This window comes from Rhea pennata, chromosome 1 (genome assembly GCF_028389875.1).
Source record: "Rhea pennata isolate bPtePen1 chromosome 1, bPtePen1.pri, whole genome shotgun sequence".
Lineage (NCBI taxonomy): Eukaryota > Metazoa > Chordata > Aves > Rheiformes > Rheidae > Rhea > Rhea pennata.
Window position 1 is genome coordinate 2,464,452 of NC_084663.1, and position 23,513 is coordinate 2,487,964.

The 23,513-nt window shown below is 45.0% G+C and overlaps 1 protein-coding gene across 2 annotated transcripts in view; it reads right to left on the reverse strand.

Moving 5' to 3' along the window:
• Positions 1 to 23,513, reverse strand: part of EXOC4 (exocyst complex component 4) — a 372,538-nt gene that overhangs the window by 12,712 nt on the left and 336,313 nt on the right. For both annotated transcript variants that reach the window (XM_062580328.1, XM_062580320.1), the window contains exons 16-17: positions 21,610 to 21,788; positions 19,478 to 19,637 (exon numbers count right to left, since the gene is read on the reverse strand). In XM_062580328.1, the coding sequence (XP_062436312.1) occupies positions 19,478 to 19,637; positions 21,610 to 21,788 (339 nt within the window). The remainder of the gene's footprint in view (positions 1 to 19,477; positions 19,638 to 21,609; positions 21,789 to 23,513) is intronic.

Consider the following 23,513-nt stretch of genomic DNA (forward strand, 5'->3'; position numbering starts at 1 on the left):
TGCTCAGCTTTAACTAACCAGAATATTTAGGTGCAACATGTTGGAAATTTTGCATTTCCTCACAGGAAGAGATGGTGACTGGGAAGATTCAGGAAAGAGAAGCTGGCTATGCATATCCCAACAATTCGCAGTCAGATTTCCAGCTAACACAGAACACCCAGAAAGCAATGCCTTGTCCCAGTAATAGCAGAGGAACACAGGACTGGAGCGAGCCGTCTCAGCTCTCACAAACTAGTCTCCTCGGCAAAATGTCAGTATAACACTGTCAGTAACTTTATCAAGCTCCCTCCTAAGACTAGTTCAACTTCTGGCTCTCATGACTCCTCATGGAAAGTTATTTCAGAACTACAGTCTACCAGACCTTTCCAGCCTTAACGCTCTTCGCCAAGCACTCTCTGTTGGCCACTGGCCAAATGAACATTTCGTCACACCTAGTATGCCAGTTCACGATACTTCTGGTGCTTAGAAGCTTTCAGATTTGCAAGCTGGATGTGTTTATGCAAGCTGATACTCATCTGCTCTTGTAGCTGTAATTCTAGTTTAAAGTGTTATCCTCCCTCTCTAATGAACCTACAGTAACTGATGTATTTACAGAGAAGCCATAGCCTCCCTGAGATATTGTTTTACTAGGCTAAGCAAGAAGGTCACTTTTAATAGCTCCTTTTGAACTATCCTGTTCCTGAAAGGAAGAACATTCACCCAAGCCAGAGCAAACACCAAGGCTGCTGTGTGCAGTAGAGCCGTGGCCTCTTCTGGCTATTCTTGGTGAAATTTTACCTCCAACCATCTCAACTTTTTGAACCAACAGATCTTCACTAGATCTCCCGCACAAACTCTTAGCACTTGTATGCATTATCAGGGCAACCTCAGTGACATACAAGTTTGGTTCAATGGACCAGCTTCAGGCCACTTACCATGGCCTCTCAGATAGCAGGACAAGACCCGCAGGCCTAGATGTGGTTTCTACCTTATCCTCCACAGCATGAAAAAAGCAAGGCTTGATATCTTGCTGATGAAGTATCTCGGAGCTGCAATCCTTTGCTCACTGCTTCTTAGAAGCAAGGTCAGTCCACATAGAGTGAAGGGAGAACCCCAGCAGTTTTTCTAAACTGACAGAATAGTTCATGGGCATCAAAACCAGGGAAGTCCCTCTGAATTACTATTTTCATCTCTTTCCAAGAAAACATTCTCTAACTCCACAAAACTTCCACATTATCTGCAAAGAACTATTATGTGAGAACTGAACCTGTAGTTTTTTGTACTATTTATTAACCTCCTTTCTCAATTCTCATTGATATGTCTCAAGACACTTCAGAAAACGTAAAGCATTAACCTTTATGCCTGCTTTATGGTTAAGAAAATGAAAGCCTGTCAAGATTGTGGAGTCAGGCTGAAGTCCTCTGTGTGCACAAAGGATGGATACAACCTAGTAAAAGCCATCCCTGTGCTGTCACTCACTGTACCATGTTAGTAACCTCCCAGGACCAGCTTCCCCACTGGTTTCAACCTTTGAACTCCCTCCAGAGACAAAAAACAGAGAGAGAGAGAATAGATTTCACAGAAAGCACGGAACAGTTAACAGATGGCAAAAATTTACAACCGCTTACCAAGTTGCATTGCGCTCATGAAAACAATCTAGAGTCTGAAGGCACTGTAACTTAATAAAGATATATTTTACATATCGCTTCTTCTTCATAATACAACGCTGGTCTTCATGAAAGCAGGGAACTTGCTACTATTTGCACTTCCTTTCCTCTTCTCTTTACTTTTGCACATATGACAACGTGGAATATGCATCTGATATGTGACTTAAATACGCACTTAAGGGACAGACTTTAGCTTTAGATGTTAGATGTTAAAGCATTTATGTGACATAAGATGTCACTTGAGTTTTACATCCTTTCTGTATTATTTGATCTCAAATCTGGAATGAAAATTTTAAAATTCAAGACAAGCTTTACAGCCTTCAGTAACATCTGAGTAAGAGATTAGACACTGCAGATCATTTCCTGACAAGGACACACATCCATATATGTTGACATCATATGTATATACTGAAACACAGTGGTCTGGGTGTAGTTATTTTACTGCCTTCTTAAAAAACAAGAATTGAAGTTTTCAGTTCACCTGCACGTGTGGATTTCTCTTGGCTACGAAGCCCAGGTTCATTACGGGACACATTTAATTGCTACATCAGAGTTTGTGTGTTGATATTCTACATCTGATGTGCGAAAGTTCAGGGACGCCAATCAGGCGCAGTGCAGATGCCACTCTGCAAAATGTTCTCAGACAGTCTCCATCTGTTAGATATGGTAATACTCGTGCTCAATCAATAATTCACCTCCTTAACTCCATGTTTCCTGCATTGGAGTCAGAATTTTTAATGTCAGCCTCACCAGAGGATCTACCTTGGATAGACAGGAATTGCCTGATCTGCATTCCCCACTAAGGTTGGTGTATTTTTGTGCCCTGGAGCCAGTCACATTCCATACCTGAAGAATCATCTCACATTTTACTCAGTTCTTTTCCAATTTAGCTACAAAAATCACAGTTCCTCTTCGGGGTGTTGCCTTCTTATCAGGGGAAGGAAGTCAGAGAACAATTTATGATGATCACACCTTAGTATCCAAAATCCAACTCAGCTCGAATAACCTTTTCTGGGAAAGCTCATGGTAGGGCTGGTAAAAAACATTGGGGCGGCTGAATATGAAAAATGGGACTGTTTCAAGAGGGAGAAAAGGGCGGAGGACTGCTCTTCTGCTGGTTAGAAGCTGCTGAAAACTCATTAAGAGCAACTTGTCCCCATGCAAAGCTACAGAGCCAGCAAGAACTTGATGAGAGCCCAGAGCCAGAAGATAGGCTGATCAGCAGTCTCCTCTCTGTAAGGCAGTGGCTCCCTTGGGTGTTGATCAGTGTTGCCTTACTCTAGAGAAAGGTAGCATGGAAATCCATAGAAAATCCCCCAGGGGTGAGAATAGTTGCCTAGCAGAAGGACAAATTATTGCTGTAATCATCAGTCCCTCAGCATCAATGAGAAAGGAAGATTCACAGCTGCCCCTGGTGAGCCTCAGCCTCAGCTCTCAGCATTTGAAATGCAGAATGATAACCGCTGAACTTTTTTTTGGCCAGCTTGGATTCTGTTGGTGACACAGTGGAAGAAATCATGACAATGTGATACTATGTTTACAAGTGTTAGAGACCGTATCTACTAAGAAGAAAACATGGGCTTAGAATGACCGGCACATCCACAGGTACTACTGACTTTAACTAGGTGGAACAACAGTGCTTGATGGATGCATGGCTTTGTACAGCTGGTAGAAAACCCTCTTTCTTCCATAGGACAATAGGGACACATGGCTTTGGAAGAGGACTCACAACTAGCCTTGGTTTGGCCACAAAATTCCAAAACAGTCCAAAAGATCAGTAGAGTGAATGAATTAAGGGACTCTCTGGCTACAGAGTGATTAACTGTAGAGGGAAATGGAGGCACATATCTCTATTTGCCCAAATACCGGTATGTTTTGAAGACATTCCGGATGGGCTTGGGTCTCCTGTGGTCCCTGCGTCATACCTGCCAGCCCTGTCCAAATATCTTGACTATCCCAGGGTCTCTCAAATAGCACTACGTCTTGGAAAGTGAATCACATACTCAGCACACCCACAGTAAATCTGGGAATAGAACCTGCTCAGGACAGAGCCAACAGATAGATACTCAAGCCAGGATTAAGTAGCAGAAGCAGTTCAGCCATGTTAGCATGACAATCTGCTTTTTGGAAATGGACTAGTGCTGGCTGAAGGCCACACCAGGACGACAATAAGGGCAGCAAAGCCAACCAAAGGTCCTCAAGCTGCACGCAAGCCTGAAGCAGTTGAGCGTGGCTCCCATGCCTGGAGCACGTCACATGATGAGCAGATGTGCTGGCACATGTGTTGAGTGTATGTTATAATGTGCTCACACAGGGCTGCTGGCTCAGGGGATCCTGTAAGCATGCTCCTCCCTGTCATGGAAGGCCAGTGAACAGAGAACTGTCATGCAATGCAAGAATGACTGGACTGGGCCATGCCAAGGTCCATGTCTTGGTATTCCACCTCTGACTGTGACCAACAGCAGCTGTCTAGAGAGGAGTGGGACAGTGATGTTTCTCGAGATCACCTGACCACCTTTAGGGTCTTGCTGAGCCAGTGGGATGCCTCAGGGATATCCCGAGAAGTGCTCTTATCTCCACAGGGATGTGTTACATGTCTTGGGGCTCTTGTTCATGGAAAGATTTCCATATATGACATGTCTGGCCAGGGACATGGCCAGATCTGCTGTACAGTTTCTGTGCTGGACCGGCACTGGATCCTACTCACCATCCTCTGCCCTAACCCTATCACTGTCATGGCTTGACCCTGTTGGTCCTCTCAGTTCTGCTATTTTTGGCCTTGGCTTGTTTTTCTTCTTCCTTCCTATATTCTAGTAGGAATTGGCTCTGAGCCATTTCTACCTCCCAGCTTGCTCCTCTCTCCTCACTCCTGTCCTCAACAGTGAGACTTTAAAGCCTCCCTTTCCAGAACTGGTCACTTCCCTGCATGTCCCCTTGGGGTGCTAACACTGATATTTCCCCCCCATCAGCTGTCCCTGACTGCTTTTACCTTTCTAGTGAAACACTTCTGCCCTGATGCCACTGCATCAGCAGGTTAAAATGCTAAGCACCTTGGCTTAATCTATTTAAGAGAGAGAGAGATCTGTGAAAGATATGACTTCAGTGGCATAGAAAAGTGATGAGTGGTGACTCTTGAAAACACATCGCACGGCACCAGTATCTGTTACTTCCTAGCAAGATTACTGGGTATGAAGCACTGCAGTTTCTAATGAGATCTGACTGACAGGCTAAACCAATCTGCTACTTAAGGACTTGCGCACATCTCTCCTATCTGTGGGGCTTGTGCCAGAAAGAAGCAGCCTACTGTGAAAGAGGCAGGACATTTTTTCTAATTGCTTCCATTTGCAGGCTGGAGCTAGGCAATAGAGATACATTTCCAGCTGACAATCCAGTATTTACCTTTATTTCAGCTGCAGACAAATGCCTGGGATGGTTGTTCTACACACATTGACGGTTTCCCCCCTTCCTGGCACTTTTTCTTTTGTCTCATGCCAACTTTCCTTTCTAAAATACCTGTCCTTCCTCTAACAGCTCTGTTTGCTCTACATTTAAGTGGAAGCTCCCAACAGGCTACCACACCTTCAGCGTACGAATTCAGACAGCCCAGGTGGATGCCAGTTTTAAGGATAGGGGCAGAAAGCAATTTCTAAAAGGTGTTTCTGGCTGTCAGGATCAAACAGGAGCTCCAAGCGGGTTATGGGAGAGCTCAAACACGGAGTCTGCATTCACATATGCTCACAGAGGTATCTATTCCTGTGGGATGACTCTGGAAGCTCGTTTAGGACCACCCTAAACTCTGGGACTGGATTCTGGCCTCACTTGTAACAGTGGCAACCAGGACAGCCCGAGACCAGACAACAGAGACACCCTTCTGGGAGACCGGCACCTCAAACCAAAACCGTCCCCACGGTATTATGTGACCCTTCAGGAACGATAAGATGCAATTGAAGATCTGCTTCCTTCTCACCCCAGGATACCCAGCCTTCTTCCTCCTAATCAGATGCTTCATTCAAGTTAAAACTTCCAGCTTGTCTCTCACCCCTTGATGTCTGTTTACATTCCTATCTGCTTGGTAACCTAGAGTTTAAATGATCTTCCTCTTGCCATTCTTTTCACCTCTCCTTGGCGAACCTTCCCCATAACACCGGCCAGCTCTCACCACTCACAGGTGAGCCTGGAGACCCTTGCTCAAAGTGAGCAGCAGGTCCACTGAACCTGCTGCCTCTGTAGCTGGCTTGATTTGCAGCTGCTGCTGCAAAGGGAATGATAACCTTAAATTAAAAGCGAAAACAGTGTTCCTTCTTCCCATTCCTCATTTCTCCCCAGACAGCAATCGTTTGCGAAATGGTAATAATAATAGAAAATAATAAAAGACTGAATTGTAATATAAATTCATACAGAGTTCCACCTCGAGATGTTATTGTCACATCCACAGTTATAAAAACCGCCACAAACCTCTGCTACCAACTCTCATGGTCTTTGCTGGATTTCTGGAGGAGGTTTTACATGCCCATCCTCCTTTTTTGCCAGTCTGCTTTTGTTCCGCAGGAGAACCGAGCAGCTCCACGCTGCAATGGCTGCACACGCGGAAGCAACAGTTGCGGCGACTGAACGACAGCCCTTCCCGCAGACGTGCAGGTCGAGCTACAGGATGTCATCGGGCGATTCTGGTGACACCTGCCACCGCGCTGCGAGAACGGAGAAATGCTATGTTTCCTCTAACAGGTCGCCATCACCACCACCGCACGTTGCTGCCTTGGTGCGTCCGGACGGCTCAGGTCTGCCTGCTCAGCGGATCGTCCTTCCTCTCGAGGGCTGGCCACCAACGCCTGTGTGGAGGAGGGTGTGGAAGGCGCCGCTGTGGTCGCGGTCACAGCCTAACACCTGGAACATCGACACAATTTCCACAGCCGCCAGCTTCACACGTTTCAACAGCGCAGGCGGGTAGTAAGTGCTGAGGGCAGCTCTATTTACAACCGTTGACATCGAGCCTTTGAGAAACACAGTCGGCACCTCTTCCTGCCGCGCTGGTCACTTAGAGAAACGGCGCAGAGCACGGGAGCGACGAAGCGTCACTGCAGAGACGGTGCGTTGCAGGGCTCAGGAAACCTCGCGCACGCTCCCGGCAGCTGTCGTGCTGGACTCCGTCCTCAAAGGAGAGAGACTCCCCGCTGAGCCAACGTCTGAACATCTAAACACTTTGTTTTCATTTCAAAGCGTCCCTTGGAGCGCAGACAACAGCGAGTCGCTCGCCCTTTTGGCTGGCAGTGAACGCGATGCTGTTCTGGAAGTCCTGGAAGAGGGCGATCAAAGGGAGGATGTGTCACATCCCGGTGATGATGGTGCCTTCTTCCTTCCTGGCTTGTTTTTCCCTCCCAGCTCACCTAGTTCTGACCTGAAGAGCTCTGCAAGTATTTAATGGGGCTGCACAGAATTTCCTCCCAAAGCTTCAAAATCCTTCAGCTCGCTCTAGAGGTTCGGCTTGACGATCTGCCTGTCTCACTTGATTTAACACTGCTGCACACAGCAAGCCATGCAAAGCTGATGGGACCAAGTCACTCCACCTTCTCTAGACTTTCTTCAGGGCTAGTTCTTAGGCAAGACAATCTCCTTTCCTTCATGCACAGGAGATCATTTCACTCTGCCATCAGCTGGAATCAGTGTCGTCAGTGGACTCGAGATAGAGACCTGCTTCAGCATCAGCTGGCTCTTGCTATGCTAAAAATGGGTTTAGATCTGACTATTTAGCCACCCAAAAGCTATGGAAGTTCAGAGGCCCAAGTCAGAGGTAAGAGGAGAAGGTCCTTGGACTCAAGTGAGCAATAAAATGCTCCTGTGGCAGATTTAAAGCAAGCAAACTGAAAAAGCTGCTGTCTATGCAAACAAAAGCCTGTCTAGCCCCTTTGCAGCTCAACCCAGCAGTGTATCATCACAGACGTTTTCTGCTTTACGTGGACCTGGAAATGAGATTTCAGATTGGAATTTGTACACAGGCATCAGTGCAGATTTATTTAGCCTAGATTGCAGCCCTGGCTGTAAACTGCTCCATATATAACACATCTGCTGCCCAGCCCCAATGGTCAAGCACACCAGAATGAGAGAAAAAGGTGTGGAATGTGCGAGAAAACCTGCCAGAAAGACAGGCTGCAGAAATGGGCAGACTGGTAACAAGGTGACCTTCAGTCTCACACCAGCATCATGGTATGAGGTTTAACCAAGGCAAATACTACCCCAGGCAGGACCTGAACACATATCAGTGTTCAGTTCACCCTTCAGTAGAAGGCTTGAAGCAACTTCAGATTTCTAGAGGGCAAGAAAGACTGCATTAAACTTGGCAGCTGCTGGATCCCTGGTGTGACTTGTCATTTTGGTCTCCTGATCCAGACTGAGACCTGATTCTCAGACTGTGCAGACTGAGGAGCTGGTGGAAAGGTGCCGAGACCACTTTCAAGCTAATGTAGTTCAAGGTGGAGTTGCAGGGAGAGACAGAAGCCCCTATGTGGTGGGAGGGACAGCCATGGCTGGACACCTGGCAGAACTCCTAGGCCCACCCATACGATGTCCTCAGCCAGTTTGTGAGGGAGCCCTCAGTAAGCTGTTAATGTGTTAGTGACATGGTGTATCACTGCTGGCAACATACAACTTGGATTTTGTTTGCAGTTTTGCTACAAATACCCACTAAAAATCCTGCCTGGCCAGAAAAATCAAATACTGACCACCCTGTGCTTTGCACCACCAACAAGACACTACTGAATACTGGGATTTACACCAACAGGACATGCTTACAAAACCTGGGTCTGCAAGGAGGATCAACATCCACTCTAAATAGTTCCAAGCCTAGCTCAACAAAACGATCCTATTCCAGCTGGACAGCCAGAAGTTTCCAAACTTAGACCTTGAATTAAAGCAACTGTAGTTCTACAATTAACTGATCATGGGCTAAATATCATCACTGAGGCCAGAGTCACTAAAGGTAGAGATTAGAAGAAAAACTTCTAAAAAGAAAAAATCCTTTCCCTTTAATTAACATTAGCAATGCAGCATGACAGAAAGAGATAAACACACATGCACATACACAAATAACTAGCTTGGGAACATAAAGTAATTACTTTGATTTTTTTTTTCACCAACATTCAAAACTTATTAGTCTCGAGAAAGCACATATCAGCAAAAGACTGTCACCTCAGGGATAAATGAGGAATTTGTTCGTAATTCACTTCTAGAAGAACATATCCTGATGTTTTCAATGCAGCATAGGAACGTCCTCTGGCCAAGTCTAACAGCCAAAAACATTCCTTAAAATTGTTTATTCATAGCTTCCTGAACTTGTATCCCTGGAAATGTGAACATATATAGGCTTTTGCTGGCTGAGAAGTTCATCTGCACTGGTCGTTCTACCCACACACTGAGAGCCAAGCAACAAAAGTCAATGAAGCCCTCCGTTTTTCAGTCCATTTCCAGTTTAGGAAAATTAAATTAATCTCTTCGCTCAGAACAACTCAGACTTCCACATTCAGGCAATGAAAATCATTACAGAGGCCACTAAAACCTATACTTTTAAAGGTTACTGTGCAAAGATTAAAAGCGCCTCCAGGAAAAACTGAAATGGTTGATCAAAATAAAACCTTTGAGTCAACAGTGGAAAGCCTGAGAAGGACTGCCGTGTACCGGGACCAGACTGATATTTTAAGATGCTTCGCTTGCTATATGGAGCGATACAGGTGAAGAGTGGATGTTATGTGATTTCATGCACTGCAACCTCTCCTGCCATTAGGAACGCAGGACCTGCTGAATGAATTCAGTCCCCTAATCCAGTTATCTCAGGGCTTCTACTGTGTGTAAAATCCTATTTAGGCATTTATGGATTGGGCTGTCCACATGCAAAGTAACTTCCTGATCCCAGACACCTAACAAGGGGCTTGTCTTGTCTAACCACAGACACCTGCCATGGATAATACCACCTGAGCAGATCACCTCTGCTCTGTCAAGCCCAATGAAATAGGAACAGGCACTCTTAGGAGGCCACTTATCTCACTCCGGAAAAAGCATTTAAACCAATTCAGAAAAGCTCACTCTGCACATGCTCATTTCTCACCACTTGGTGTAAAGGGAATCAGGCAACCAGCTCAGATGGAGACATGACTGTGGTGGATCTCCAGTTACAGCGCGAGTAACCCTACTGACTACAGCGGGCCAACGCGTGTATCTGAATGTTAAGCTCATGCTTAAATGTTTTGTTGGACTTGACTGCATGTTCTTCGGGCTGTCATAGACCCTGTATCTCTGAAATGCCTGGTGTGTGTTTTAATTACAAAGCCAGCAAAATCCTCTCCTTGAGGAATTTATAATCCATGCAGTCACCAAAGAAGAGGAATGACGTGCTGTCATTACCCGGTGGTTAAGCCACTTTCATTCCATCTTCATGCTTTCAAGTGCTCTCATTACACAAAAATTACTTAAGGACAAACACGAGAAATGTCATCCCCCAAGAGTCAAGTTCTTTGCTTCAGAACAGCTGGTAAATCACCATTAGGGCATTTTGGAGTTTCGCCGAACACGGAGAAATCAGCAGCCGGCGAGGCATTTCCCAGACTAAAACAATAAATAAAAAACGTGCTACTCAGCAAACTTAAGAACAAAAGTTGTCCATCCTCAGACTGGAGTGAGGCCAGTTGGCCCAAGAGTGGTGAAAGAAGAGTAATGCCTTCTGCACAAGGACATGCTCGTTCCTCCTGTCTCCCCTCTGCTCCTGCCTTGAGCAATTCGCTTATTCACCCATCATGTCTTAGCCTAGCTTACGGTAAAGTATCATTTCAGAGCTCATTTCTTTGTTTGTTCCCTCTCCTTCAGTTGTGCCAGCACAGCTGTTTGCAAGGCCTGCTGTGAACCAGACCAGGGAGCTGATCCTGCCAAAAAAGACAAAAAGCTGATGCAAAAAGCCAAATATATCTCTTCCCCCTGAGCTGGATCATTTCCCTGCTCTAATTCACTGAGTTGCATCACGGCCCACTGTGCTGACACAACCAGAAGAATAAGAAAAGGAAGGTGGTATCTCCTGGAGTTGTTGGTAGCACAGGGTATATGCGAGCGCAATCACAAATTTGGACCAGATGTTTGGAGGTGGATGCTGCTTTTCTCCTATCTGGCAGTGCTCTGTAAAGAGCCGCAGATCTTTTGTTGGTACTGGCTGTGCATTTTGCACAGCAAACAAAATACACTGCATTTCTGAGGTAGTTTTCCAAATGAGGCAGATAAACCACCAAATGCTGTTCTGGGCTGAATATTTCAGCTGTTTGCCTGCAGCGCTTACTACCAGCCATGGGACCTGCACAAACCAGGGGTATTTTGATGCATTCACATTTAATGTCTGGTAGGATCCTCCACAAGGATGGAAGAAACAAAGTAGTGCCAGCAGCTGATTTAACTGACCTGCTTTGGGCTTACTGACCTTGCAGAAGGGAATAGGGAATAGGATCAAAGTGACAAAGGACCGGCCAAAACACAACCCAATTATCCCAGGAATAAATGTACCATCTGCAGTCAGCAACAGCAAATTAAAAGGCGCTCTTAGCCCTCAAACTTCAGGAGGGGTGAGGTGACTGGTGTAGTGCAAGAAGATACATGTGATGTGCAGTTACCTGGGTGCACGCTGGTCTGTACTCTTTTCTCTTGGGTGCTCAGCTCTGCTGATGGTCACATCCAGCGGTTAAAACTAAGGGCAGAAGAACCAAATCAAGAGAGGTGCAGAAGAGAAGAAGCTGAGAGCCAAAGAAGGACAAGATCAGGGAGCTGATGTATGTGGACAGCGGGAGGCTGGAAGGCCACAGCTTGCAGGGAGGTGTTTTGGGTCACCAGACGTCTTGCTGCAGGTGGAGCTGAATGTAAACCTTTCCATGTGAGACTCACCTCCCTGAGCAGTCAGTACGATGAAGGCAGGAGCAGCTCCCCTGTGTGTGGATGGTTGTGGCTCACAGTGTTCACTGATCCTGGAGAAAGCCACAAAGAGCATAAGGAACCCATCTCCAAATGCACTGGGAGATATCAGGCTCTGCAAAGAAACTTGGTTTTGTGCCAGAGAGGAAATACCTGTAGGGGATGTCTGTGGCTTATCAAGAAGAATGCATTTCTGGGAGGAAAGATTCCAGAATCTTGTGCAGGACTGGAGAAGCTGAAAGCTTGGGAAAGGAGGACTTGATCAAGAAGTCCTGTGAAGACTTGAGCAGGGAGAAGGGAGAACTTGAGCAGGCACCTCACAGCAAATGTACTGCACTATACAGAGAACTCAGAAACCCCAAGTAGAACTTTCTCTACAAAACGTTGTGAAGGCACCTATGTTGGTGCCCTACTAAAACCACTTCTAGCAGCTGCAGCTTTCAACCGGGAATTAGACTACATGGATGGATGACTTGTTCCAGCATAGTCTTAACACACACATAACAAGGCAGCTGTTTGGGCAGTATGGGAGTTTCACTTTGCAGCATCTGTATGGCTGAATGTATGGGAACACAATCTTTTATTACCCAGTTCACAAGGGGAGAGTGAAGGAAGGAGAGCCAGGAAGCTGAGAGGTGTTTTTAATCCTCTATGGTTGGGATTTTTGGTTAATGCAGTGAAACCACTAATTACAGCTAATTAAACTGCACTGAGATCAAAGCTCAGTGAAAACTACAGGGGAGAAAAAACAAGAGAGAAAAGAAAGGAAAAGAAAATATGGATTTTGTTGTAACCAAGTCCTTAATTGAAAACTAAAGCAGCTTTGTTAATTAAAAGCAGTAAAAAAAAAAAAAAAAAAAAAAGGAGGGCATGCTTCACAGATACACAACATGGGTCCAGCATCATGATGGAGCTAACATAACATGCCTCTCCCATGCCGCCAAGGGGAAGCTTTTCCTCCACAGCCTATGCTGTTTCTGTTTTCTAGAAAGATCTTCCTAGAATAGATGCTGCAAAGTGTTGATCATTTTACCTTCCACAGCACTAAGCACCTGCAGATATACAGTGAGGACAGAAGAATTCTCCAGACTAACGTATTTACAGGTTTTATGAGCAAGTAAGAGCTCTTCCCTCCATCGCTGTACCAAGAGGAGGTGGATCAGAGACAGAGACCAGTATGTCTATACCAGGATCCTAGAAACCCACCTTGGCAGCTGGCTGCAGAAGGAAAGGGTTCCATTGTAGGACTGTCAAGTCCTGATAAGTCATTATAGGATGCATACGTGTGCAGTTACCCAGTACTGGGGTCTGTGCACACACAAGAGCCATCTGCTTTCACTGCCATGAAGACAAAAAAATTTATGTGTTGAAATGTCACCCTGATTTTGATGTCCTAGCAACAGCAACTGGACATTTGGGAGACTGTCATGGCTCTATAGTGACGGAAGTGGCTCTGTGGTAGGTGGGACCCCAAAATCCTTATACCTGACCAGTGGAAGAGGTCATGACTTAGGTCTACAGGGATTCAGTACCTCAGGCAACAGCTGCTCCTACCTACAGCTAGTCTTCAGCTATCATAGTCTTTGCCTTGTGCCCATTCCCTTGATGTCTGATTCCACATATTATCCTGTATTCAGTGACTGATATGTCATGGGGAATGAGCCACTGTCCTGGCTTGTTCCAGTTTTCCATCTCTTCCTGCTGCAGCTGAGCCCAGCCCGTGCATTACAGCATTTATCGAGCAGCTTCCGAGGAACATCAGCCACCACAAGCAGGCTGCTCCTAGCACAGGCGCAGAAAGAAGTGGCCTTCCAGCAATGCTCCAGTTCTTAAGTTTTTTCAGTCTCTTAAGTGCTGTGCAGGATTCAGCACATTACACTGCCTGGTATTCAAGTTGTCTACTCAAGTAATGTGGATTTTACTCAGTCTGAACTGGACGAAGGAGATCCAGGTCAGAGTCCACAGGAGCTGGGGATCAGCAGGAGAATGCACACAAGTAAAGCATCAATAAGAGCTCCCTAAGGCGGCCTCTCTCGACTAGCTTCTCCCTCCGGCAGCCGGGGCACCCAGGCAGCAAATGCAGTCAGCTGTTTATGTATCTACCAACAATAAAATCAGAAAGAGAAATAGTATTTGAACCGTTTTAAAAGCAAGAAGAAGGACCTCTTTATGAGCAATGCAATGTCTGAGGGATCTCTAACACATGCCGGCTTCCCCTTCCCTCTACAGTACCCCAGTAGATGGCAGCATGTTATTGCTTATTCCCACCGCCGGGAACAGCCTTGCGCGTCAGGCAAAGCACAGAAATCTCTCCTGCCCTTGTACAATTTAACAAAAAAATCCCCTGCCTTAGAGTCCTAGCAGGGAAGTAGCCCTGAATACCTAACTCAGCACCCTTAGCAGAGCACTCCACAATAAGCCCCTTCCAAAATCCTGCTATTGTGGTTTGGAGATCATTCCCACTGTAGTTAACCGGCATTTTCCAACTATCTCAAGGGAAGAAGAGTCAGTCCCAGCTGGGGTGACCCTGATACCTCCATGGATTTTTGTACTGAAAGCAACAGGCTTGTCTGCACCATGCAATTGTAGCACAAGGCCACCTCTGCCTCCTGTCACTGACCGAGATAGTCCTAAAACTGGAGTGTCTACATCCACTCCTCTGCTGTGATAAGCTTAAACTCACTGGCAAAATAGAGGGTGTATCAGTGTCCGGAACAGAGTTGGGACAGGCACATTGTCTCCAAAACCCACGTTATTCTCTTCCCATCGTACCTTGTGGCCCTGCGCAGATGTCTCAGCACCCAAATCTCTGAATCTGACTCAACTACATGATGCAGGAGTTTGACGCTTGAAGGAAAGTTCATGCTCCTGGCTCATGCTCCAGTGGTATCCGCCCATGTCTTTTCCCTCTCACCCTCCCCGCCTAAACGCAGCCCAGGAGGGCACGTTCTGGGGAAAGGGAGTGTTTCCAGGGTCTGTCTGGAGCAACCGTGGCTCCCCAATAATTCCTTGCCAGTTCTCACTCACTTTAAAGCCAGCATGGTGACTGGTGCAGTTCTCTCCTGACTCTCCTGTCTCTTGTCTGCAGGTGGCTGTATGGGTGCAGGCAAACTATCTGCCCTAAGAATATAAAATTACAAGCAAGCGCATGTACATTGTAGCATCATGTGTGTCACCAGGAGAGCATGCACACAGAGGAACAAGGTCAGGAGCAGCATCTGCAGCTGTATTTTGCTGGGAAGCGGGAGCAAAGGTCATTATCTCTCATGAATGATAAAAATTCAAGGCAGCCCTTGTGTACAGACAGACACATTTGATCACAGGCATCTGAACTACACTTCAAGGGCTTATTCAGGGCCAATGTGTGAACAAACGCCTGGAATGCTGATGGCTCGTTCCAGTGCCCTTTTCACTGGGGACTTCTCCAGAGTAACCTGGATCTGCTGGCAGTGGCAATGTTTGTCACATCTATTAGGAAGACACGGTCAGAGCCAAGGGCCCTGGTGACATCTTTAGCAGCAGTAAAAGAGATTTCCTGATCTCTGTGGGAGCACGTGTCCCTTTAGGTCCTGTTAATCAGGCTCCCACATAAGAAGAGCTTCTGCTACCTTTCCAGAAGACACTTCTAATCTGTGAATCATCTCCTTCGTTAGCTTCACTGAGCTCTTTCACATGGATTTATACACCAGATGTTAAGCAAGCGTCCCCTCATATTTTGTAGGTTCACCTATGTTCCTATGGAAATTCTTTAAGCTCTACCTATAAGGGTCCGGGTCAGAGTGATTAATACTGAGCAACGAATGATGGAGAGCAAACCCAGTTCAACGGTGGCCATTGCAAGCGCTACCTTGAATAGCAGCAGCAGGGAGACCTCCGATCAAACTCTTATGCGTACGGACACAGCTGGTTTGCTACGCTGCAAACCATTAAAGGGATGAACTCTACTTTCAGACCCGATAACGAAGAGCAGCTACACTCAAACCCCTTGATGTCAGAGGTCAAAATTACGTTGTGCTCTATGAAATGTAGACATTTCATCATTGGTCTCTCCCTTCCCCTCACAACCAACGCAATTAACTTTGGAGAACAAGGCAATTTTATCACTGCCGTGTCTCTGGAAAACACTGTTTTTTTTCCCCCTCCAATGGAAAATGAATACCTAAGACTTGAATAATGTTTTTTTAAAGGATAAGTCTGAACCAGCAACCCAGCCTTGTCTGGACTATCTCTGTTGTAATCTCTGGGTAAACCTGTAGGCGTATTTTTGGGGGGAAAGGAGAGAAGAGGCAGGAAAGGAGGCAGAACATAAAGCAGCTGAACTGGAATCCAAATTCAGAGCTGGATTTTATACTTCTAATGGCATATGGGTCTGAAAATTCAGAAATTTGGAGGCATCTGGAATTCATTCTCAATTCCAGCCTGCATAATGCATACAGGAAGAAAATACTGCTTTTTCTTTAGCACAGTAGTGAATGCCCTAATGACTGATTGCATTTCTGCTGCTCTAGATACTGGACACATATGTAAGGGAAAAACTTATTAATATTAGCAAGAAATGCTGCAAATACCCTTTTGCAACGCAGAGAAATGCACAAATCTCAGCAGTCAGAATCAGTGTATTTTACCCTTCCTCCTGCCAGTGGTGAGCTCACTCCTAGAGCTTGCAGAAATTACCAGTTTCTTTTTCTTTTTCTTTTTTTTTTTTTCTCATGGAAACATGCTCATTGTCTGCTTCATGATGCTTTGTCGAGTTTCCCTACCCACCTCCAGCTTCAGGTGAGAATCTCAAGGCAAATCTCATCTGAAGCAAACTCTCCCGCTGCCATGGTATCACTCCCAAAGCAGCAAACCTTGCAAGAGCCTGTTGTCACCTGCAGGTTGCAGATCTTTTGAAAAACATGGTTTAAACTGCATGAATTGCACCAGAATCAGGGTGTGTTACACATGTTAAGATTTCACTAGGAATCTTCTACATAATTCTCACTTCAGAGGAGAAAGACCAGAAGGATCCTCCGACTTCCCTGACTGGGGTTGTTATTGCCTTAGCCATTAACTGAAATGGAGAAGAAAGGGGAGCACAGTGCTCCCTGGAGCCCATAAAAAGCCTTCAAGAATATATCAAAAGTAAAAGAAAAAAGAAAAAGAGGCAAAATCCAAAGCATAACACCCAGGAAAATCCTGGAAGTCCTGTGGTCCTCTCTCAAATGGTCCAGTCTTTCCTGTAAACTTGAGCACATCAGACTTTAAGTGCCTTCACCTTCAGAAAAGGACCATCTAGTACCTGTCCCAGAATGAAAACATTCTGCAAGAAGAATATTGATTATTAACAGCGGCTGTTTACTTTTTTAAGTCAGAGTATCACACTGTCATGGACATAAATACCAAAAGAGTAAGGGAGCAACAGGGGTACCAAACTGCCTATCCAGGAGAAGCATTAGTCAGTCTGCATCAGATGAGACTTAGATCATACTTGGAGGGCAAAGAGCGCCATAAAAAACCTCATAAAAATTATTTTCCTGCGGGAGAAAAAGAACTGTTGTGCCTTTTCCTGTCCAATGGAGCCCACGTGAGCCTATGACTTCTTTTAATCAAGTTCCATAAGAAAACCAGAATAAAAGTTGAATACTTTTGCAAAAGGGCAGACGCCTACAAGGAGCAGGAATGGAGATGGCATAGTGTGTTACAAGCTGGCTTACAGCCACTTTACAAATATCACCTAGAATATCACCTAGGAATAGTAACGATCATCTATTTCCCACCTGGAAGTAAGGCAGTGAGGTTACCCTGGCTAGCAGGAGGGCAGAGGGAGAGAAGGAGAGGGTGAGTGAGTACAACTCAGTCAGCTCTGACCCTGCTTAAAAATGTGAAATAACCGCTCTGTCTCTGTTTTTCATCTTCAAAACGGCAAAACTGATAGTCAGCTACAGTGCAAAGCACTTAGAGATTCTTATATGAGAGCTATCACAGAAATACAAATCACTTTTATCCTACATTGATCTTACTTTATGCTTTCAGGGGTGAACTGTTATGTTTATTTTATCGTTTGAAAAGACCTTGGCAACTGGGATCCCTGGGGTAACATTAGAACTTGCTCAGGTAATTGTAAATTCAGGTGAGCAGGGCAGGGTTCGGATGCAAGAGAGGACTTGTTTATGTAAAAGGGGAATCCACATGATAAGCATTGAGGAATCATCTGAAGAACAAAAGGATAAAACATACTCCTATATCACAGAAATCTGCCCCAAAAGAAAGAGCAATGCAGTTGTAAGAGCTAAAAAAAAAGGTTGCTGAATTTGTATTATGGGAAGAAATGTGCATCACAGGTAGCTGATGCTGCTGTGCAAAAAGCTCAGGTATAGCTTGCGAGCTCCACAGCTCTCGACGATGGTACCCAGCAGCTAAAATGGCACAGGAGGAGATCTGTTTGCCATGTAACTCGTACGTGTTTGATGTTCTGAAAACTGCTGGTCTGGCACATCACCCATCACAGAGAGGAAGCGAGATCGGGAGGGTGGAACGTGTTCCCTCCTCGCCCGTCCTTTCAAACTCCATGTCAAATTATGCAGCACTGGAAGTCACAGCTCCACTGCTATTCCATCCTTCCAGCACACATCTCTCCAGAAAACCGCTAGTCCTATTCTTCCAACCTCCTGTAGCACTTGGTCAGCGTTTTGTTATTTAGGTGCCAGTTGCTGTTAGCACACGCTTAAGCCCTGTTCTGCCTGCCTAACTGACTGGGCTAATTTATTTAATGTTTCAACTGAAAAGGGAAAAAAAATAATTTAAAAGGGAAAGATTGAATTTGGGAATTATATTCCTTGGAGAATTAGTAATGGATCTCTCTCTCTCTCTCTCTCTCTGCCTCCCTCAGGCCTCAGCATTCATAACCTCCCCATGTCAATGTTATTATGAACAGACTAATTCAATAATGAGATCATTCCCCATATGAGAGCCCAAGTAAATGAGGCACTCAGTCATACCCCCTTTCCCTCGTCTGAGGAAGTCAAGCTTCTCTCGTAATTTAGTCCCCAAGAGTGATGGCCGAACAGTAACACCAACAATTTCCAGTGTTTATAGTGGTCCAAATCATCAGGCAAAACTTTGTCATTTGACCTATACGCCTTAGCAACGTCCAGTCTCTTCCTTTGGCTATTTCCTGGGCTCAGTTGCCCATGGCTGAATCCACTACTGCCTCGGAGACCTAACCAGTACATGCCCGCTGGCATTCATCACCTCAGATCCATTTGCAAAGTCAGCACAGCTTAGTATTTATCAGTGTATTTACTCCCCAAACCATCCCCTTTCTGGGAATGAAGCAGCAAGATGGCTGAGGAACTTGCAAGGTGAGATGCCATGTCCAGTCTTGTTTTTATTTTGGTATTGCTATTATTTTTAAGAGCAACAGCACTTGAAGGGACACAGCATCTGGAATCCCTTGGCTTGCCACAGACTGTTCCAGTAAGTCGCTAAAAGTTTAAGTCTTCAAAAAATTACCAGCTTGTAGCCAAACCATCGCTCATCTGCGAATGAACCCAGGCCCAAGATCCATCTAGCCTCAATTCCACCCAAGACCTATACCTAGAAGCTTTTCCTTGCCTGAGTTTTGATCTCCAGAGAACCGCACCAACAGGAAGCTCTAAGTGTAGATATTTTGGTGGGATCTCCACTCTGAGCTGATGCTAAGCTCAGATGCTGTTGTTCTAAACGTATCTCGGCTAAATCTCCTGTACAACAAGAGGGAAAGTGAATCCTATGATTGACACTTCTGTGGTTTTAATTTCATTTTACTGATCCATCCAGCTGAATGCACAATGGATGGTTAAACCTCTGAAAGGAGCTGCTGCTGTACATGTGGACATCCCAACGGTAACAGACACAACATGCGGTTCTCAGCTCACCTTGCAAAGTCCAGGTCAGCCTCACGGGACATGGTGATGTTTGTCAGGTTCTGCTGGAGGATGAAGATGTTCCTACACATTTTCTTGATGCCAGATTCACTGATGCGCTTGAAATAGTGGGCACCATTGATAAGAATGCAGGAAATAAGGTGGCCCAAGCCTGCAAGAAGGGGAAAAAACAAGCAAAAAGATCACGGAAGGAAGACATCTAGTGACAATAATTCATCATAAAAGCTGTGAACGAGTACTGTTAAGTAGCGTATGCAAACTGGAACAGGAGACGCCACAGGGCCTATCTGGGAACAGCTTTCAACAGTTCCCCTGTGCTTTTTGGAAGGACTTTCCCCAAGGTTTTCTTCATTAGTAAAAATATAACCATGAAAACTCGAAGTTGCATTAACATAGTTGTTGATCTCTCCAAAGTGTACAAAGTGCTAGATTTATAATGAAGCTTCAGATGATGACTCTTTTGGTCACCATCTCTCCAGCAGGGAAATGGATCACTACTTCTCCTACAAAGTTACAGTATGTCAACCAATTATCAAGGAAAAGGTGATATTTTTTTCTGGTAAATGCTGAGTCCATAACAGCAGAGAAAGCAACCTTTGGGGGAAAATACAGGCTGCTTTTCAATGCATTTCATATGCAACTTATCTCTGACCAGCTCTGACTGTAAAAGCACCACTGTTCCAGCAATTTGAGGAGAAAGACAGTGGTACAGGCTCTCCATACCATACGGACATCTTATGCAAGACCAATGATTAGGGGACAAACTGGGGATTTGCTTGTAAAGCTTACACAGAAATATTGTTTTGGGAAAATAAACATGAAAGTTAAGACGCTCTCTTCACAAATTAGTATCTTATGTCTGAATGAGTTCTCCATCTTTCCTCTGCTGCTAAAAGTCACAGGCAGCTGCTAAAGGTCATAGCCAACCCTAGAATGATGCATGCATTCACATCTCATCATTACAATTGAAAAAAATGCCCAATTCACTCAGTACATAGGTCTGTACAAGATTAACCATGATAAAAGCCTGAATTAAGAAAATATGCTCATGTACAGCCAATCAGCATTGGGTATATGTAAATCTTAAAACTGGCTTAAGAACTGCCTAAACTTTGTAAAAGCCGTGTGCAGAAATTTCAATCTTCTGGCCTAGTGGTCCCTATGGCTCTGTGAAGAGCCATTTCACGCAAGTCAGACGCCATAGATCTAACCTATAGGTGAGGGCTGCTCAGAGTGCTGGTGATCTCTCAGGTTAGTGCAGATTTACATAGCTCAGGAAAGATCAGCTCTGCCCACCTCCAACATGTAGCTGTTCCTTGGTAGCACATTTTCCAGTCTTGCACTTGGTAAGGTTTCAAGTCTTCTTCCTCAACTCAAGTATTTTGTGAACTAAAAACTCTACCACCAGATGTCTGTATGGATATATGGGGGAAGTTTACAGGTACTGAAGACCTTCTCTCGGACTAGTAAGCAGTGCGCAATGAGGTTAACCAAGCCAGGAAAGTCTTGACCTCTGCTGGCATATCGAATAGGAGCATCTTCAGTCCTCAACCTCTCCTGCCTTTGAATAACCAAGGCATAAAATGACATGTATCCTGCCACACAGGCAACAAAACTGTGCGTCAGTGCCAAAAATAAATACAGGGAAGATAAACCAAAACATGATTTATATTCTCAAAGGTAATCAGAACAGATGACACATCAGAACAGCTAATGTTCTCTAAATTTAATTTTAGAAACAGAATGGCTACACTTTGGATAGAAATTGCACACTAATAGAGCTGTACTCAAAATATATACATGCCTTACGGCTTCCCATAGAAGAACTGTCCTATGTGTTCATCAGCTGCTTTCATCATGAGCCCATTTCTTCTATTCGGTCAGATACACTCAGAAATGGTGAGGAGGCAACAGGGCTTTTGAGGACTCTGTATTTGCATGGGTCTCACTTATCAGTCTGTGTCTTACCAAGACACAGATTTTTCAGTTTTGAGCAAAGAATGGAGTCATTTCATCTGAATGAAACTCTTGATAGTATCAAGCACTGGAAAGCGCCTCTCTCATCCCCTCCCCATACTCCTCTCCCACAACAGCAGCCACAGACCCGCTGATGAATGCCTGACCTTCAAAGATGTACTGGAACTTGTGTTGCTGGAGGCTGGCGCTCATGGCTTCCTCAATAGCGCTGATGTCCTTATTGAGCCGGACCACGAGTGGGTCATAATCCATGCTCTCCACGTTGGCAATGATGGCGTAGTTCCCTTGTTTAGCCAGCGGGATCAGATAATGGAAGCAATGAACCCTATGAGACAGAAGAGAGAAATGTCATAATAGAGCAACCCAGATTGTCAAAAATGACAGTGAGTGATACTCAAAAATGACAAGTGATACTCAAAAAAAAAAGAAAAAGAAAAACGGTTCTAGATGGGAAAACTGCTGCAGCAGGATGCTTTTTTTCATGAACAGCATTGAATGCCAGCAACAACAACTTGACAACTCCACATGCTCAGATCCTCTAAAGCCTGCACAGCGGAGGCAATGAAAAACCATCAACCACAAAACAGGGGTCTCAAGAGGCTTCAGAAAACGATATGGATGGAGAATAGGTCTTCATTGCTTGTTTCATCTTTGGTTTCTCAGCTGAGGCTGGTAAGGAGGAGAACTGCAGAGGTCACTCCTCCATGAGAAAAATCTGCTTCATGGCCTTGAAGTCAACCTCAAAACCTCCTTCTCCCAACTCACCAAGTAGCTCCAAGATCCTTGGAGGATGTCTGAGCTTTCCTATGCTCTTCTGCTTCCTTTGATGTGAAGGCATAGCAGAAAAAGGTTATTTATCTCATTACCAATCTTTGGAAGTTTACAAGTTTTAAATAATTAACCCAGTCTTTCATGTGTTAGCCAGTCCTCAAACAGAATCTGATGAGCAGCATTTCCTTAACACCTCAGAAGAGTTTAAGGCTGCTGCTAAAGTCAGTTGTGTCTTTTATTCTCCCTCCAAATGCTAGTGTGTTTGTGCTGACCTTGACTTGACTTTGCCATTGGACCTTTTGAAAGCATTGCTGATTGCCCAGTGGGAAAATCACATATATAGGATGTTTTAAGGATATACAATTGCTACTGAGCACAGTTAAGCTCCAGGGAAAATAAATCTTTCTTTTAATAATAACAAAACAAAACAAAACAGAAAAAAAGAAAACCAGAACAAGCAGAATACATTGCAGTAGTGTTTTAAACACACCTTTTATAAAGTATTGCCTTCTTATTTTCCTTTTAATGTTCCACCAAGTGAAAAATAACAATGATTTTAAGGAATGGCAGGTAATTTCTGCCTTAAATGCATCCTCCTCGTGACATGTCATTGTCCCAGCTTTAGAGATGAATACAAAGGACCCTTCATTATTAGATCTGACCTACACGATCACTGGTAAAATGCCAAGTGCTTTTCATCAGGTTCTCCAACCTCATATATGCTGGTTCAGCAAGCATTTCAATACAAGTGCTTGAATGAACTCTTCCACATACTGTAAGGCCTAATAACAGTTATAACTGGCAAAAAGGGAGAGCCAGGCAACACAAAACAGTAACTAGCAGGCCAAGGCTGTGCCTATTCCCAAGCATTTAACACCCTTGCAAATTTTTTCTTTTCAGTTTGCCTGCTCAGTAGAAGGTCTGTAGGCAGTGTGCTCTCCCATCAGCCCTTCCATCACTGGAAAAATCCTGTGCACTCAAATCCTCTACTAGGGTTCTGCAAAAAAAAAAACATGATTAGAGTGTTGAGTCATTTCTCTAGAACCTATGAGTCTAGTTGGAGGCCTGTGGATAGTGGTGTCCCCCAGGGCTCAGTACTGGGTCCCATCCTGTTCAACTTCTTCATCAGTGACCTGGATGAGGGGATGGAGTGCCTCCTCAGCAAGTTTGCTGATGATACCAAGCTGGGAGGAGCGGCTGACACACCAGAGGGCTGTGCTGCCATTCAGAGAGACCTGGACAGGCTGGAGAGCTGGGCAGAGAGGAACCTCCTGAGGTT